At 36.7% G+C, this 19625-nt stretch overlaps 1 protein-coding gene across 1 annotated transcript in view; it reads left to right on the top strand.

The window, feature by feature from the left end:
* Positions 1-19625, top strand: part of MIPEP (mitochondrial intermediate peptidase) — a 65752-nt gene that overhangs the window by 27276 nt on the left and 18851 nt on the right. Inside the window, exons 11-16 of the mRNA XM_059465824.1 lie at positions 542-695; positions 1612-1689; positions 2677-2881; positions 5680-5789; positions 10858-10932; positions 16516-16635. Coding sequence (XP_059321807.1) covers positions 542-695; positions 1612-1689; positions 2677-2881; positions 5680-5789; positions 10858-10932; positions 16516-16635 — 742 coding nt within the window. The remainder of the gene's footprint in view (positions 1-541; positions 696-1611; positions 1690-2676; positions 2882-5679; positions 5790-10857; positions 10933-16515; positions 16636-19625) is intronic.

Raw genomic sequence — 19625 nt, 5'->3', positions numbered from 1 at the left:
GAGTCCCCAGAGCTTGAGGTGTGATTTTTGTGTGGGAGGTGATTGTGTCTACTTGGTGTTTCTGTTGCTGCAGTGAAAGGCAAGGCTGCAGAGTCAGCAGTGCTTACCAGTTGGTTTCCTGCCCTAGCTGGGGATTTGGCTTACACCACAGCCAAAGCCAGCTTGTTTTTCTGATCAGTCACACGATGCAGCCTTGGCATGGGAAAGGCACTTAAGTGCCAGTGGCCTCTTGAGTATCAAAAGCCACTGCTTGGCCACCCATCATGTTGCCATGGTCTGTTTGGGCTGCATGTTCACCACATTTCTCAAAATCATAGTCAACATCTGTTGAATTTGGGATCTCTATTTGAAATAATTGAGGTACTGCAGAGTACTGTGCCTGTAACTTGGTTTCACTATTTGAAAAATAAAGCCAAACATGCTCACTGAGGGTCTTTGGGCTGAGCTGGTGTATTTTGTGACTTCCTGTGGCTTGAAGGTGAGTACTGTAGTTTATGTAGCTCTGCTGACTGACTGTTTTGGGATTCTTGTATTCCCTTAGGTACAACATTGATCCTGGCTTGTATTGTCCATTTTTCTCTCTTGGGGCATGCATGGAAGGTTTGAACTCTTTGTTCAGTCAGCTTCTAGGGATCTCTCTCTATGCTGAACAGACAAAGAGAGGAGAGATTTGGTCTGAAGATGTTAGAAAGTTGGTAAGTATTCTTGTTCCCAGCATCTGAAACCAAAGGGAAGATAATCAAGATAGTGTGTTCCTGTGAGCTATGAATCAAACTTTTTAAAAAAAAATATTTGGATACCTATCAAAAACACAAACTGTTGTCTAATTTGAGTTGAAGTTAGACCTCAAGAGCTTTATCATCTTTTTAAGTGCCTTTTGGATGTTTGGTATTTTATAGCCTTTATAGCTCTGTGTCAACGATGCCTGAATCAGAAACATTTTCTGTTTGGAGATTATTGTTGCACCTTTCTGAATGGGCCCTGTTAGTTTTAGTTTCAGTTTGTAGATGACCTTAGATGACTAGAGTGCTGGAGGTGTGTGTCTTTGCCTCATTTTTTTTTACTCTTTAAGTCGTCTTTACTTTGAGATTGATTTTTATTTTTCTGCCCTCTTTTTAGGGGAGGGTAGAAATCAAAACTTGGGCAGTAGCTTACTCATCAGGTTCCCAAGTTCCTCTGTTGTCTTCCTACAGTTATTCATTGCCAGATCTTCTCCACTGCTCTTCTATCCTCAGCCTCCAGCAAGAGATGCTGTTCTTTATATACTGTGGGTCAATTTATAATTACTCCTTACTCTTTCTGTTTTTATTTCTGTGGTAAATCACTTCTGTTTGTCATTTGTGGGCTTTTTGAACACAGAAAGTACTTTTAATACTAATCTGTGACTAGCTAGTTTTCAGTGAAATGCAGAAATGTCTGTAGTTTGAGATACAATATGTGAATTTTGTCCATATATTTATTTTCAATTAAAATTAAGAACAGATTTTATATTAATTATTCCCAGTTTGTTTGTTATTTCTTCATTATAAGTCTTGGGATTTGAATATTACGTCTTCAATTTGCACAATATCAGTGCTTTCACTATAGAAATTATACCTTTTTTTTCTTCAGGCTGTTGTTCACGAAACTGAAGGTTTGCTAGGGTACATTTATTGTGACTTCTTCCAGCGACCTGATAAACCACATCAGGTAACATTTATGATCTGACTTCAGCTTGGGTTTTATATAAGTAATAACTGTAGCATTAGTGTTATTTGCACTCAATATAAATTTAGTACAACTTTCCCCATGTTAAAATAAATTTAAACAGAGAATGTCTGTAACTTCATGTGTGAGTTTAGGTAAAATATTTTTTAGAGCAAGCTTTCATTTAAAAAAAACCCAATAGGCTAAGCTCAGACTCTGTGGCACAGAATAACAAGTGCTACAAAATGTTTAGAGAACTCTGTTTAGAGAAATGGTAGAGGTTTAAACACTTGTTTTCTGGCCTACTGTTTACAAACAGAAACAATCTGACATTTATACTTACTAATCTTTACACTCAACTAATTTTATTCTAAATTCTCTTTAAAACTGTAGCTGGTTCTAACTGTTGTGGCTCAGTCACTACCTAGTGCCAGTATATTTGCAATAGGATGCAGAACAGTACACACTTCACTCAGTACTCAGTAGAAGCATCTGCAAATTGCCACCTTTAGTGAGGTGATGAGTGGACAAACTTTAAATCTACATTAGTTAAATATATAACTCTTTTGCTAGCAATTCACAATATGCTAGTAGTGCTGTGTGGTATACTTTATACAGAAGTTACTGCTGAAGGTTGAGGAGAGAATTTAATCTGTACATTATGGATTTGACACATCAGTAAATTTCTTGTCACTAGTGATACCTGTTAGAAAGTTTCAACGGTTTGGATAATTCTAAAACATAAAGAAATAATTTTATTTTCTAGAAGCAACACAGCCTTTCCTTTATGGAATAAAGTAATTTCTTTATGAATTTGAGGTATATGGTAAGGATGGAGGAACAGTGTTGTTCAGTAGCAGTACTGAATTCTACTTGTGTAGCTGAGTATATGTTCTGATTTGATTGAACAGTTTAGTTTAATTTAATCATTGTTTTAATATCACTGATATAATGACATTGGCTGTCCATGTTTGTTTTTACCTTGAAAAGGACTGTCACTTTACAGTTCGAGGAGGCAGGCTAAAGGAAAATGGAGAGTACCAGCTACCTGTAGTTGTTCTTATGCTGAGCCTTCCCAATTCAGCAAGGGGTGCACCAACGCTACTGAGTCCTGGCATGATGGAGAATCTGTTCCATGAAATGGGTCATGCTATGCATTCTATGCTGGGGAGAACTCGCTACCAACATGTCACTGGTAAGAAAGTTATAGTCGAGATTTTTTTTTGTTTTAGTGAAATGTTTAATTTCCAGAAGAAGGGTGTAGATTAAAAAAAAAAATTAAAGAAGATAGAACAGAAGAATAAAAAGAGTATGAATCAAAAATGGTTGTCATTTAATAGTTCTATACCCTTGATGATTTGAGAATACAGTATCGAATCTGCAGATATTATGTAAAACTCAACCAAACAACATCTGAATATTCTTGTTCTAATAAGAATTAGGTGTTTGTATCTCTTTTCTATGCACTGTTAATCTTTATTCTGTTGGTGGTATCCACTCTTTCAAGTTTGTCTTATGTGGATTTCATAATCATTGGAGTCGTTGGAGGTTGGGAAATAGGTTGTACCTACTGTAAAACCACATTGAATCCTGGGTTGGAAATGATTTAGGAAAATGAATGAAGGAAAATGAGCGAATTAGGTCTTGCAAAGAGTAGTGAGGGTATTGACTGACAGGTCTCTGGCTTCTATAGCCTTCTGCAGTTGTGGCAAACAGGTCAAACATCCATGCTGGCTAAGGCTGCTTGGCATGCTACTTTTTTTAACAGTGGACAGCTTGGTATATTCTTTTCTATAATAGTGTGCTGGAAATCTCAAGTGCAGTAGATATTTACTTACTAGAAAATAAAAACCAAGCTACAAAACAGGTGAGATTGTGAATCCCTTGTCTGAAGAATTAGTTTTTTAATATCTTTTACCATTTTTATGCTAATGATACAAAGGAGTGTTAATGCTGAGTTAATATTTTATCAGTAGATACCTTTGCACCCAGTGGCAAAATACTCTTTTTTTTAAGTTGTCCATTTAAAATTAAAGTTGACTGAACTATTTTATAAGTATGCCACTACTAGACATTGTTAAAACAGATAAACACTGCATAATTCCTTGAGTATAAGCTCTGTATAATCTTTGGGACAGCTAAGGGCTCTCCCCCACTCCTTCCACTCATATAGGCTTGCTCATCTTGAGCTACAGGAATACTTATATGCCCAAAATAGCCACTTTGGTGTGAGTTCTCCTCTTGTGCTGAATCATGTGTTTCTGCATGTCAGACCCTTGAAGGGGCAGGAAGTGGCTAATTGTGAGGCTCAGATTTTTCAGGAGTCCCTGTGCATGGTTTCTATGTTGCCTTAGCTCCAGGCAGTCCTGCATCCCAGAGGATTTCACTCCAGATCTAGCATTGCAAAAGCAGCATTGGAGATTGGAGGTCAGTGCTGTTGTTTCTGCAGAGAATCCTTTTTTAATGGATTTGGAATGTGTAAAAATCAAAGGGCTTGTCACAAGGATGTCTGTTAGGGACTGTCTGCTCTCATGGAACACAAGGGTGGTAAAGTATGGAAACAATATGACTACAAGCTATTGTGAGCACAAAAAAATTTGACATTCTAGTTGAGATGAGCTGAATAATTTGACATCTTTCCTGCTGTCTCTTGCCTTACTTTTCTTTAATCCAAAACTGCACAGTACAGATCATGCATTTTCAGACTATAAGGAGAATTTTTGCTACCAAATGGATTTTTCAGCAGTGGTGCACAAACAGAATCACAGATTTATGTGTCAGTGCAGAAGTGCATATAGCTGATGTGTCTGTGAAAAGGTCCAGTGTGATTTGAAATTACATCAGAGCTGTATCTAACAGCAGTAGGTATTAGAATGGTAAAGGTACTGGTGAAACCTCATGCAGTGTTTGGGCATGTTCATTTTGTGTGTCTAGTCTGGAGGTGAATTTAAACTGCAGCAGGTACAGAGAACTAGAATGGATAGTTTCTTAGACTTTATCTTGTCTTTGGATAATGATGCTCAGAGAGAATATAGTTTCCCTCTATTTAGTAGGTAAAAACCAGTGTGATAAATGGTATTTGTAATAAAGAGCATTATCTGTCTGAATCACTGAGTGTAAACAGATTATAAATTAAGAATAACAATTAGAGAAAGGTTTGTAGAGGTCAAAGGAGTGATTTTAAAAACCAGTCTTCAAATAATAGTAAAAGCAGACTGAGATTTAAGACTGATTCTGAATGTTGGCATTGTTTCTGGTAGACCAGGATAGAGGTGGTGACCCAGTGGGTCCATTATGAAAGCAACAACTTTTCCATTGCTAACTTTAATATAGAAATTAGAAATTCAGCTTTGATTTGGCAATGTGTTACCCTTTTTAGTCACTTCCATTGGGTAAGATGCTGATAAAGATTAGAGTAAATAAGGTTTTTGGTAAAGGGCTTTTTGAAAATAGTAATAGCTGAGATATTACCTCATTGCGCGTACATAGAACACGTCTTCAATCTGCAAGAGTGTTCTCTGAGTGGATGACTTGGTGTCATAAAGCGAGGTTAATGTAAAGCATAAGAAAGCTCAGCAAACAGATGGAAGCTAAAACTTGTAACTGTGAATGGGATTAAGGCAGAGTTTTATTTACATTGTAGTTTAATTTAGGTTTAGGACACTTAAATAGATTTGGTGTTTCATGTAGGGCCAGTTTGGCTACAGTCTGGTTTAGTTTAAAAAGGGTGTGATCCAGAGCTTTATAAGGTGCCTCGCCCAGCTGTTCAAATATTTTGTTTTACTTTGTGATTTATAGTAAAATGTGTAGGATTATAATGAAGCTTTTCTGGCAGTATGTACAATAATGGAAATAAAATATTGACTTAATAAATGAAAGAACATTAAAGTTCACCAAAAGTCCAAATTGAAAGTTGCAAAACCTTTTGGGAAGAGTTAACTATTTGTTAGTGAAAATAGCAGATGCTAATGTGTACAATTATTCTACCTCTAGGAACCAGATGTGCTACTGATTTTGCTGAAGTTCCCTCAATTCTGATGGAGTACTTTGCAAATGACTATCGAGTGGTTAACCAGTTTGCAAGGCATTATAAAACAGGACAGGTAGGGAAAAAAATGTAAAATTTTGAAAATAGGAAAAAAAATGTCTGTAGGAAAAGAATCATCTTTACATGTGTTATTAATTAATAATGTTTAAAGTAGAAATAAACAATGGATAAAGTTATTTTTGTAGTACAATTTCAGTTATTCAGAAAAAAATTTAATATTGTCATTGCAAAAAAGATAAATGTAAATCTGTGTAAGAATACTAGGTTCTTATATCCTAGATTCCAATTACATGTTTAAAACTTTCAGCCTTTTTTTTCTACAAGGTATAGTAGGTAAACAACTTCTGTGTGAATCGAGTTGTTTGGAATGATTTAATATCATTACAGGTAAGTTATGACAAAAATAGCATTTGTCATTGAACTCTCTAAAGTCTGTCTTAAAATAAAGCTCAGATAACCAATCATGGATATAAATGGAAATTATCTGCAGTGTTTCAAAATTTCCATTTTTAACACAGTGTAGGGCAGTGAGTGAAATATTTTGTGATGAAAAATATACTGCTCTATTTAGGATTATAGTAGGATTAGTTAGATTCTGTTAGTCATGAATTTCTGCTTTAAAACCGTACATGAAGTTCTTCTTTATCAGTCTGTTACAAGGATCTGCTTTCTGTGGGGTGTTTGGAAAGCAGTGCTCTTTGGAGCAAGGTGACTTTTGGTGGTCACTTTAAGACATGGTAATACAGAATGATTTATATTTATACAGACATTTCAAAAATTCCTCCTAAGTTGTGTAGTGTTATACTTCATTGGATCTTCTTATCCAGTACTAAGCATTCAGTGCATTTCAGTATTATGGAAGTAGAAATATGTTTGCCTCCATTGAACAGTTAGGAAAATATGCTATCTAACTTCTGTTTAATAGATACTGTCTGAGAAATTTGCTCTGTAATTTTTCTTTTTTTTTTTTTTTTTTTTTCTTTTTTTTTTTTTTTTTTTTTTTTGTCTTTTCAAGAGAGCAATTGTTTCTGCAGAATTGATTGCGCTAAGAAAGGTCTCTTTGCAACCTGGGAATTAAACTCAGTTCAGGAGTGTTGATCATTTATCTATTTAAATCTACATACAGAAATAGGACTTTGTAATGTTCTCTTGTTCTCTATAAAGTTCATGAAGTGTTTAAACAGCATGGAGTTAATCTGATTGCATACAAGTTCAGAGAATGAGCTTCACTAAAACATCTGAAAGAGATTTGTAGAACATTATTTATGGCTTTGTATTTTCAAAATGACTTGACAAATCTAAACCATGTTTAGTTTCAGTGCAAAAGCTAAGAACCAGACTTTGTGTCCCATTTGGCATTTCCATAAACTACTTCTGTTTATTGGTGGTGAAATCTTCCCTTTTCAGACAGCAATTGAGAGAGGCTTGATGTAAAAGTCCAGTCTTGAAGAATGGATTATGCTGGATGATGAGAAGAGCCTGAAACTGCTCTGTGGCTCTTGAGAGCGTTAGATTCCTTCCTTTTAATTGCTTTTTTAAAATTTTAGAATGCATTTTTAAGCCATTATCCAATATATATAAATCTGCTTTTGCTTATGTTGGTTCATCTAAGCTGACTTTAAGAATCTGATATTGAATTTCCACGTTTGTCATTTAAATATAAATAGATTGAAGCAATCTTTTCTGTTGTGTATATGTTATGAAGTAGTTAGACTTTAAAATCCCATCTCTCTTACATTTTCAACTTCACAAAGATCTTTTTGGGGCTTAATTTCTCTGCTTGTTCCCTGATTAATTCTTTTGTGGCGCAAAGAGGAAATTCTTTTTTTTTTTTTTGTTTCTCCAGTTTTTGATTTATTTGAAAAAAATGAGTCCACTTTACCCCCTTTTCAAGGGGAAGTAAGGAAAATGGACAAAAAAGGTAGAATGTGAAAATTGTGAAACCATTTAATCAATATGTTGTTCTCTATGAGAACATGCATTAATTTTCTTCTTATGAATTAAGAGACCGAGCTTTTCTATGCTAGAAAGCTGCTAGAAAGCTGTGTTCTGCACCAGCTACACCACACAGCTCTGCTGGATGTTTGCAGAAGGTGGACTTGCTACTGACCCAGTTTGTGTTGGAGGCAATGCAGATAATTTTTCAAAGCATCCTTTTTTTGGCATTGCTGCATCTGTGCTCTAGTTTTTGCATGGAAACTTCAGGTGGTGTGGTTTCTAATATTCCTGCTGAACATAATTGCATCAGAAAAACTTGCCAGTGTAATCTCATATTAGCCATTGCTATAAAAGTCAGTTGTAGAAGGACTCGTCTTTGAGGATCTCACTTATAATCAGTGCTTATGCTTGTGGGAAGAGGAAGAGAAAGAGGTGTTTTGATTATTAAAACATCTGAACTGTTGAAAATTGTATTTTAGTAGCATTGCAGGAAAAGAAATTGATGGGCAGAGCTTCCAAGATGAGAGCTCATTTAGATGTAGATCATGAGGTTCTGGTCCAAAATATCTTGAAGGTTATAGAAAGCTTGTCTCTGCTTTCTGTCTCTTTTGAAAGGTTGTGCTGTTGAATGTTGATGAGTGACAAAGCTTGCAAACTCTCCTGTCAGAAGGAGCAGGTCTTTTGAACTTAGTTGAAAAAGCTGGCCAGAACAAATCTATTTGTTTCAAGAAAGTAGCAAGCCTAGTTTTCCTTTCATCCAAAAGATGACTCAAACAAAAAAATCCTTGAGATAAAATGAATAAATAGAGAGGACTGTAATTATTAGTTACTAAAGTTGGATTAATCAGGTAAGCTCATGAAGTCAAGCCTTACCAAAATGGGGACATTGCAGCACTTAGACAGTCTGGGGCATGGGTGCCATTCTGTATCACTGTGATTTTGTTTAATTTCATTTGTAAACTGCAGAGATACATGGTAGGTCTCAGCGAAATAATTTTAAGCTTTTGTGTCTTTGGAGGCTCTCTTGAACAATGGCCAGTGTTTCAGCTGTTCAAATTTGAACTGAGTTCATTTTTCACAGAGATGGAATTACAAAGACAGTATTGTATTAACATGATTGAAAGAATAAGCCCACAGATAGTACAGTTACAGTTTGTTGCAATTACTACACAACAGTAAGGAGTTAAGCATGCTTTGGGACGCAGAGAATTCTTTTCTTTTAGCCACCATGAAAACTGAAAAATTCATTCCAAGATCTTAAAGTTACTTAATGGAGAAGGATAGAAGAGTGGACTCAAAGTAAAGCATGTAGTGTTTAAATTTTAAAAATTGAATGGTTATTCAATGACATAGTTTTAGGCAAAGCTCTGTGAAGTCTTTCTTTTAGATGGAAGATGACAGTCTTGTTCTGGTGTTACCAGAGAGTTCATCTTTCAGGAGAAGTGAAGTAAGAATGCTGATACCTTTTCTTAAATTAATTCAGCTGCTTATTAAGCAACTGTGTGAGATTGTAATGGAGCAAGGAGGAATAGTTTCTACTGCCTGAAACAGTACATGCTCCAGTTCAAGACCTGAATGTATCTGTGTGCACGACATTCACAGAAACGTACTTTGGAGTGGAGATGTGATCTTTGAAAAACCCTCTGGAGTCAAATTCTGCTTCCCTGAAATATTAAGATCCCAAAGGTGTTTTGGAAAAAATAGGTGACTTCTTTATCATCTTAAATTCTTTCAATTTAATCTAATTTTGGCAGTGTTTTTCTGGTGCCAAATTCTACTTGACTTGTGAATTATGATCACAACACAATCTTTGAGCCAGGTTAGTAACACAGATAGATTTAAGAAAGACATAAATATTTTTTCTCCTTTGCCTTTTTGTCAACAGGTGGTTATAAGAGTGACCTGTACTTTCTTCTTGATTTTACTTTTACTTCCTTCTTGATTCTTTTGATTTTCTGCCTTATTAAATTGTCTGGCTCTATACCATGCTTGACCTAGCTAACTTTTGACTTGGAGAAGAGGTTAGAAGCCTTAGCAAGTACTGCATAAAGCAGCTGCACAAGCAGAGACTTTTTCTTACCTGCTTCGAGATTCTAGAGTCAATTGATAAAATTTCTTCACTTAGGTGTACCTTCTATAGAGCTGGCCTTTATTCTGTGAACATTGCTTGTCTGGAATTCATATAATTTGCATAGAATCTAAACATATGGCTCTGCCATATCTGTAGACTTTCTTGGATTATTTCTTGAATCCTTCAACACACTATAAAAGCATAGGTGTGATTTTAGAGTCAAGTTTACTACCTAGCATCTCTATAACATAGAGATGCTACATATTAAACATAACTCTATACATGTTGTACAACTTTCAGTACCTTTTTAATTTTTTAGCAAAAATGCAGTTACTTTAACTATATTCCATTTGTTTGGTTAAGGAAGCTGCTAGGGAAAAAAAAAAGAAAATGTTTGTTAGGAAAAACATCTCTTGAAAAACTTCAGCAAGCGGTGGAAGAAGCGTAAGGTCACGCATTCATAGACAGATGTTCTTAAAAATGTGGCGTTAAAAAGTCTTTGGATGTTTTTGCAGACATCTGGATGGAAAGTCAAAAGGTTTTTTTATAATTACTTGAAAAATGTTTCTGACTTTTCAGTATGTGGTGACATGGATAATTTTATTGCCATAGATGTGGAATAAATTTAACTTTGTTAAAAATTTCAAAGGGTAGATATTTACTGTTCAGTACAACTAAATATTTGTATGTGGGTTAGGGCAGAAGGTCTCATGCTGTCTCAGTTGAAGTTATGAAAACCCAGTATTATTAAGCTCAGTATTATGAGTTATATGATGTGGGAGGGCTTTAACTGCCCCAGTCTGTTCTTTATGTCTAAAAATAGTAATAGATCTTTTACAGGCATATAAGGGAATATGGAATTAATTTATAGAAAAACAAACAGATTTTGCTTAGTGATTTCTGTCTTGCTATGTGGATTAATGCTGATATCTTAATTGGCCATTTAATGCTTTGTTCGAAAAATATTTCCTTCCTCAATGCAAAGCACTTCAAATGTGTTTTAGTACCCTGAGGGTTTTTTTTGTATCTTCAGCCTCTTTTAGTAATTAGCTATTTAAACACAATTTACAAATAAACAATAAGTCTAAATGTGACCTGTTTGTTTTTTTTCAAGCCACTACCAAAAAACATGGTGTCGAGACTGTGTGAATCCAAAAAGGTGTGTGCTGCAGCTGATATGCAACTCCAGGTATGTGTTTTGCCTTCTGATTTCAACTCTCTATTCAGCACTTACAAAACATATTTTTGTTTTTATAATTTTGACCAATTTTTTTATTTTCATGTAGATGTGTTATCTAAGTATATGAAAATTAGTTAATTCTTACATTAATTTTATGTTTGTTTTTCTGCACATATTCTCTGTTGCTGCTTAAACCTAAATGCTTCTATCTATAGGAAAATATCGTGAAAACCACAGCTTTTGAAAATCATTGGATTATCAGAATCCCCAAATGTAGTTTAAGATTGAATTCTTGAGTTGATGGAATCATTTAAGGGGAACTTGAAGTAGAGGAAGTATTGTGTACCTTGGATCATTAAAATATAGTATGAGTGGGAGATACAGGCTATCACAGTAAAATCAAACCAGCACATCTATGTACTAGAATGTGATTTGAGTTCCTTGTCTTCTGCAGCTCCAGATGAAAGTGGCCACTTGTCACATCAAAATTGCTGGCTGAGCTGTGAGAATGTAAGACTTCTCTCTCATAGTGTTAGGAAAAGTAACTAAATTCATAAACCTTTATTTTCTGTGGGTAGCTGTGATTGATCAGTAATTTCTGTAAACAACCAGTGATGCTGTTCTTCAAAGGAAGTAAAGGAAATCAGATTTCTGTCTAAAATGGTATTTGGCCTTTTTCAGTCCTGCAATAGAAGTTCTCAGATATGTACAGTAGCTTTAGCATCCAGTAAGCATTTGGCTGTGCTTAGTGTGCTACAAGATTTTGCTGTTTGATTTTGTTTTCTTCTTTGTTTTTCTTTAAGCGCAAAGCATATAGTTTTTCCTTCTGCAATTAACCTGGTGTTTAGGTGAGATAACTCTGCTAGTACCTTAGTGAAGGTTAGTTGCTGAGATGGGAAAGAAACAAATTTAGAGATCTTTGGTATGTCTTCCTTTGAGAAGTGGCCAAATGATCACAACCCTGTCTACAAACAGGAGTTGGGCTGGTTAATGAGGTTGATCTGAAAGAGAAACGTCAATATTTGCAGTTTTCTCTGTGCAGTTACATGGAAGATTTTAAACTAATCAGAAGCCTCGAGTGTGGACCTGTAAGCTGTATACGTGTCATTTACACTAGTCAAAGCCAGACTGAACACTGTTTTCAGTGTATACATGTATTTTTCCTTGGTTAAATGTAATGAGCTTTTGAATTGGACTTTTGAATTGTGCTTTCAGTGCAGTGCTGGCTGTCAGCAGCCAATGCTGGCTGGGCAGGTGCTACCTGTGCCTATACCTCTGTGACATGAAAATATAACTGCACTCTCTCTACAGGTCTGATTTTAAAATGCACACTGCTGGCTTTGAAAGATTCTCATAGACATGTCTGATAATCCAGAAAGAATGTGGGCCAGAATACAAATAATTATTACAGGAGGTTTTTATTGGGGAAAAAATTCTGGATTGAAATAAAATTTATACTTTGAATGCTTAATTGTGGACTTTTACTCACGGGCACAGCACGTGTACAGATTAGTAACCACCAAAGTGTTGAGGAGCTCCTTTGACCTGCACCCTTTCTTTTCTGGCATCTCTGTCCATAACAGCTACGTATCAGTCTGACAGATTTCTTTCAACCTTTTATATGTACTTGCTATGATTTTGTCAAGGTTTGGGACCAAGTTGGCATTGTGGAGGCTGAATGGGCTCAGATATTGAGCAGTATAAGTCACAAATATATTCACAAGTGACATGGCCTCCGTGTTCTGTGGTGCAGGAGAGAGTATTCCAAAAGGAGAAGTGATTGCATCAGTTGCTTGTGGTGGGGCTGTGCAATGTCCCTGCTGTTGTTGGCCCTCAGCTGTTCCCTGGGCCTCTTTAGAGTCTGTCTTGGAGTCATTCCACAGCCTGTGGCTCAAGAACACCCACTTCTGGTGGGCTCAAGTTCCCGTGGGTGCCTAATGATTGACTGCTGCTGGCAGTGATTTAGCAGGCTGCTTGCCATCAAATTTTTCTTGTGTAAATTAAGTTAAACTAGTTTCAACACATGCCAAATGACCACAATGCCATTCTGAATAATATTATTCATTTCCTACTTTCAGCACTATGTTTTTGGAGATGCCAGGTGTAAAACCTGCATAAGTGTGCGCTCATTTCAAAGAGACAAATTGGCAGAGCTATTCTGTTGAATAATTCAAAAATGTCCCAGAGAAGTTGACTACATGGCAAATACAAATTTAAGATTCCATTTTAGAAATACATATTGTAAGTCATGCAAATTAAAAAGTATAATAATTAATTGAAGCAACATATATTTTAATTTCCAGATGCCAAAATATATACATGCTGCTAGCTGTATACCTGAAAATACTGTGAATGATGATTCTAATACTGTTCCTTCAGACTTTGCAAAGACTATATTCTGTATTGATGGCTAGATGCTATGTTAGCTATATTTGACCTTTAAAAGTAGAAAAAATGCTGACAAATATTCCACCAGTTTGGAATACACCTGGAAGTTGTTCTTCTGTGGTCTGTTCAGGAAATAAGTCTATTGGCACATGAAAGTAAGAAATATTGCTGCTTTTTCATAACTGTAATACCTCTGAATTTTCTTTTAGGTGGTGTAATCAGTTACTCAGAAGGAAAGATAGGAGAGTCCATACATCTCCTAAGGCTTTTGCCAGGCAGATTGAGTCCCAGAGTCTTTCAGTCAGTAGTAACTTCACTGGAAAATGCCTGAGTGTGTGCATATTAATGCTATTAAGCAGACAAGGAGCTAGAAAGAACTGGAATCAAGTGAAACTAATAAATACCAATGTAAGTGCAAAACAGAGAGACAGTATGAAAATTAATGAGCATTTGATGGCATTTTTATTTTTTTACATATTTTGAGAAATGTGTTTTACTGAAATAAGAAATCATCTTCTGTCTACTGCTTGATATTAAGTATTAGCTTGCTCCTCAGCAGTATCATCTAAAATCCTGTGATCCTGGGATGTGTTTTCCATTCCCATTTCAAAGGCCTCTGTAAACACACAGAACTGTGGTTTGTAGATGGAAATGCATTGTGGGTATAAAGTTCATCCAAGTTTATTTTCAGGGATGGTTTTTTTAACTGTGCTGTCCAGGTGGCCTGGCTCACAGCTTTCTTCCCACACTGTACATGTGCCAGGATCAAGGGAGAACTTATAGCTGACTTCAGTGACTCATTTCCCTGTCACCACATTGTTCTTTAGACAGAACATTTCACTGGCCTTTCTTTGACATTTCCCCACTTCCTAGCTGTGAGTTGAGCTTTTGCTCCTTGACCACAAACTACTTCACTCCAAATTTTACTTTAGAGAAGGTCCCCTGCAGTGCAGATGCAGTTCCCCCATCTTGTGAAGAACACTGAAGAGCAACTGCAGACTGGTCCAGACAAAGATGGGAGATAGAAAAAAGGATCAAGGCTGTGCTGAAGCTTGAAGCTAAAGTCTGTTGTCAGATGCTGAAGTTCCTCATGTTTGATTTGGATTTTGTAGAGAGGAGAGGGGAAGTTAGTGTGAAATGACTACTGCAGAGTTAAAAAGGTCTAAGGTGACAGGAGAAAGTGACCTTTTTAGGACTATTACATGAGGTAATTTTCAGGTCTATTCATGGTACTTACTGCGGGTCATACTCTTAGTTGCCCTTGCTGTCATAAACCTGTAGCTTTTGTTAAAAAAAAAGAATGGGATTCTAGTGACTGGGAATGCAAAGCCGTTGTAAAGTCTCTTTCTCTTCTCAGATAAATAAGAGTAAAGTATTTTTGCAGTCTAGTGTAGATTTCTCTGTATATTTTTAGTCTAAACAGATGCTTTCTGGCTACTCTGTGTTAGTAGATGGACAATGTTGAGTGCTTACATGTCTTGTTCAGTGTTGCTACCTGAGACATAAAACTTGCAGTGTCATTAATGGGTGATTGTGTGAGTTGAGTCTTACTGACATCTCTTCTCCTCCTTAGCCATGGCTAATGAGGAGCAAGCAGGAAATCTATGAGTAGCTCCTGCAAGTCACAGTTTATTCACCCCCCTGCTTATAACATTCAGTTTTTCTTGGAAAAAAAAACCCAATGTCTTGTTATTTGCCAAGAGAGACTGTCAAAGGGTTTATCAGAATTCTGTATGTTAGAAGACAGCTTATTCAAACAGAAGGATTATACTCTTCTAGAAACGGTCACATTTTTGGTGAAACTACATGTTGTCTCCAGAACAAATAAAAATATTCTGAATTCTGATAAATTGTTAAGGAATTCAGAATTATTTGTACTAACATTTCATAATAAAGAATCTTTTCTGAGGTTCAAGGAGTTTTGTTAATTAGGTAACATAAAACATCCAAACAACTTTTATTTTTTCATAAAATTTCATGGTTATAGTTCCTGGAACAGTGTGTTTATGTCATTGGGGATGGTATTGCACATTATAGGAGTGTGACTGGGCCTGAATCTCTAGCCAAATGATTTGCTTAATTCCTTGCAAAAAAGCTTTTTGAGGCTCCTTATTGTCAACTTTGCTATGAAGTGTGCTGATTACAGGATGACCTGATCTCTTCCCTTGAGCATCTGGATCGATCAAACTACTTAAAAATGTCTCATGTTGTAAAGCAGTGGGTGTCCTCTGTCTTCCTTGCACTTCTACAAAATAAGTTCATACTAAAAAAATCTTCATACCAAAAAAACAGGCTGCAATAATTTCCTCTGTCCATGCCTCTTTCATGTTTTTTCTTACCATTCCAGAGACTCTGCCTTGCTGTCTTTGCTTGGAAAGTCTTTTTAATGGCGCTGCTTTCCCACTCTCTGAACACCTCAGTTATATGGTCATGCACCTGCATTCTGCTGTAGTTCACATGCATAAAAATTCCTTATGGATCAGCTCTTACTTCTGGCACAGTACCCTCCTGGTGCAGTGTGCTCTCAGCTAAGCTTACACTTAAGCAATTTATTGCTCTGATGGTGAGAGCTAAAATAAAGGAAAGATTGGCCTTGATTACTACTCTGTTGCAGGGCTCTGACAGAAACCCAGTAGTGTTTACAGCTCTGTGTAGTGGGCATGGTGCTTTTAGGTCAAAGGTTGGACTTGATAATCTGGGAGGCCTTTTCCAACCTCATTGATTCTGTCATATTCTTAACATAATTCTTATGTTCGCTGCCTAAGCCATAAGTTGCCCCTGCAGGGGTGAGGTGTTCTCATGGCTGCATGTACACATCTTGAAATAGCTTATTTTGCAGTGTCCACTTAAATAACTTCAAAATAGAAATTTAAAAATACTTTTCTTGAAAAGGGGAATTGCTGGAGGACCTTAGGGACAGATCTTAACTTTTTTAAAAGGTGCAGTTTAGTGCTCCCAGTGTGATAAATGACATAAACATGGATTTATGAAAGGTCATGATGGTGGTGGCTGATGAACTCCAAAAATCTGTTTCTCTCCTCGTATAACATTAGTATGTCATGCTAATTATAGAAGATTTCCAAACCATATATATTTAAACTATTCCCTCTCCCTAGTCCATCTCTTATGTTCTTTTCTTTGTGTCTTTTTTGTTTTCATATGCCAATAACATGTGCCAAAGACAATTGTGTTTTCTCTCTTCAGGTTTTTTATGCTGTCTTGGACCAAATCTACCACGGTAAACACCCTCTAAAAAAGTCAACCACAGAAATTTTAAAGGAAACACAGGAGAAAGTTTATGGATTGCCATATGTACCCAATACAGTGAGTAGCAACAGAATAACTGTATAAACTGCATCTTTTCTTTGATAGCATAATAATGCCCCTTCCTCTCCATGACCCTTGCCTTGCACACTCATGTGTTTACTACTGTATTGTTATACTGAAAGAGTTTTCTTTCACTCACTTTATCCAGAGAGTAGGGATGTTTTTGTATAAATGTAGTCTTTTAATTATGAACTTCATTACCTTGCCTTTATTTTCTTAATAAAGAAGGCACTGGAAACAATATATTGGAAAGAGGGTTTATTTGAGCTTTTCAAAAGCTGCTTATAAAAGGCAAGCAAAACACTGTGGTGCAATTGGTGTGTGTATGCTGTCAGCATGAGAGAAAGTGTGAAGCAGGAAACAGAAGTGTGTTCTTCTTCTCATTGTATTCCTGTGACCTTTGTCATGTCATTTATGTTTCATGTGTGATGTGAAAGTGAAGAAGTCTGGAGTTCTACTGAGCTATCTAATTTTATCTTCATCACGACATGCATTTGTTCTGTACATCATGTGACAGCCAAAGATGTAGTTTGTATATGGCAGTCACGGGATTTCCTGGTCTGTGTGAAGCTGAATTCCTGCCTGGAGCCTGGCCCCCCCTGTCACTGTTTGACACTGTGGTCAGAATACCCAAATGCTTTTGCTGCTTCACAGGAAATGTACTCTCCTCCTTGGCAAAATGTCTTTCCTTCTCTGAGAACAGTGTTGGGAGATCTGTTCCCTCATCATACCTGTACTGCCCCTGCTCACACCTCCAAAAGAGTGTCACATCTTGTCGTGAGGCTGTGATCATTTCGAAGTGGGACAGCAGGTTTTGGTCTGGAACTTAATCCCAGCAAAATATACTGTGAACTTCTGAATAATCTGAAAGTCTATGTTTATATTTATTGAATGTAAAATTAGTGTCAAGAACTGTAACACAGTTTAAATTTTCAGTAAAATATTGTGAAACAATGTATTAGAATAACATTAGTACTCTGTAGAGTATTTAATGTCTGTAGTTTGTCTTGCTGTCCTTCACTGTTCCTCCTTCTAAACTTGAGACACGTTCGCATGTTTAATTTGTAGTCCAGATAAAAAAAATAAAAGCCTTGAAGTAAGGGTTGAAGTTTTTAAGTGAAGAGTATATTTCTTCCTTTCATTTGATTTCAGAGGTAGACATTGAAATTCAGTAGTAGGGACCAGGTGGTTTTTTTTGTCTGTTATTTGGCTAGGCACTTGCAGAGCTGGCAGACAAAACAAAGTGTTTTGATTATTTGAATTTAGCTGTTCTCTATACCTTTAGATTCCTTTATGTATTGTTAAGTCAGGCTTCTACATCTTAAGTTAGTGGTGTTGGATAAGAGAATTTCTTCCTTAGTGAAGATCTTCACTGCATTAATGTGGTTTTTCTGTAGCAGCATTGTCTGTCAGGGCTGCAAGCATCCATTATTATCTCTTCCTGATGAACCCTAATTCACTGCTCTTGACAGGCATGTAAACGCAGTATATATCCTGTGAATGTACTTGGTTGGGCTTCAGTCTTATTGTGCAGACTTATTTTCTGGAGTAGAGGCACAGCATGTGTCTTCTGTCATTCTCAGGCACAGCTCAGATAATAGGACAGTTTGCACGTGTCTTTTTGTTACAGTGCTTTTAAAATGAGGCATACAGACTACACCTAGTAAGTAAAAGCTGCTGCTGCACCTATGGGCTGTACTTGTTTAAGGTAAACCTAAGCATCATGTGTTACATGCTAACAGTAGGAGGGATAGTGCAAAAGAAGCCCTGTTGAGAGATAGCAGAAAATAAGCCCTGTTGAAGTCTGTATTTTCCATTCAAACAGATTTTGCAGGCACTGGGGCAGCAGGCATTGCACACAGCCATGTTTGCTTTGACTGCTTTGATGCAGACGGGCACGGGAGCTGGTGCCACATGCAAGGCAGAAAGGAAATCAGATGGAAGCACGGAGAAACAGCACCCCACTAGACTTTGTTTGTCTGAATAATGCAAATCTCAATTTCTGGCTGGCCATTGCTTATCTGTTCAAAAGTATACAGGGTTTACTGCTGGCTCCTGGAGGATGAAATTCCACTGGGATTTTATTGCTCTGTTACTGATTCCAGAAGCTGATGAGTGCCAGGCAGGGGGCAAGGAAATGTATCTGCCTGTTTTTGTAGAGTCCAGCAGTTTTTGTTGCCAGAGGAGATTAGTGTTACTGAGTTTGGAAAGCGAATAGCAATTTTGCTATTCACTGGATTCTTGAGTCCTTGTGATCCCTTTAAAAAGCTGCCAGTCTTCTTTTTGATTCTTAGGTAAGCAAGATAAACATACTAGTAATGACCATATATTTTCCAGACATTCCTTCCTGAATGTACATTTTGTCAAAATCTGTGCACTGTGGGGAATTCAGTACTCTGCTTTTGCTCCAAACTTTTGTTCAAATCATAGCTTATTTCTTATCTCTTGTGAAGTCAGTTTTCATTAATTATGGCCTGCCTTGCAGTTGATGATACTGTCTGCTTTTAGAGTGTCTCCCATGGTCTCTTCTACATTTGTCCCCAAGATGCCCAGAGAGGCTTTTGAAAATGTATCGGGTGACCCTTTGATCAATCTGAGACATGATCAAAGTTTCTCCTCATAATCTGTTGCTTAGTCCACTCATGTTCCCCAAGTTCAGACTTGAAAAGTACTTTCCTTTGAGACAGTTATCAAAACTTAATGATATGCCATTGCTAGTCCTTCGCCAAGCATAATAATTCCTATCTCCTGCTGGGGGCTTGGTTCAATATTGTAAAGAAAATGACACACAGGGTAAACAGACTCTGCAATGATAGTGGAGTTTGCAGCCTCCAGTTACAGGAAGAGCTCTCAATAATGAAGTAGTAGTACAATAAACACCGCCTGCCCAGATCATCATACCTGTATTTTCTTTGTGAAGTAGTTTGAGTTATTAATTCTTATTTTCAGAAAATTATGGACTCAATATATTAATTGTCTGTCCCTTG

This window comes from Ammospiza nelsoni, chromosome 2 (genome assembly GCF_027579445.1).
Source record: "Ammospiza nelsoni isolate bAmmNel1 chromosome 2, bAmmNel1.pri, whole genome shotgun sequence".
Classification (NCBI taxonomy): domain Eukaryota; kingdom Metazoa; phylum Chordata; class Aves; order Passeriformes; family Passerellidae; genus Ammospiza; species Ammospiza nelsoni.
This window is presented reverse-complemented; position numbering and strand designations above follow the sequence as displayed.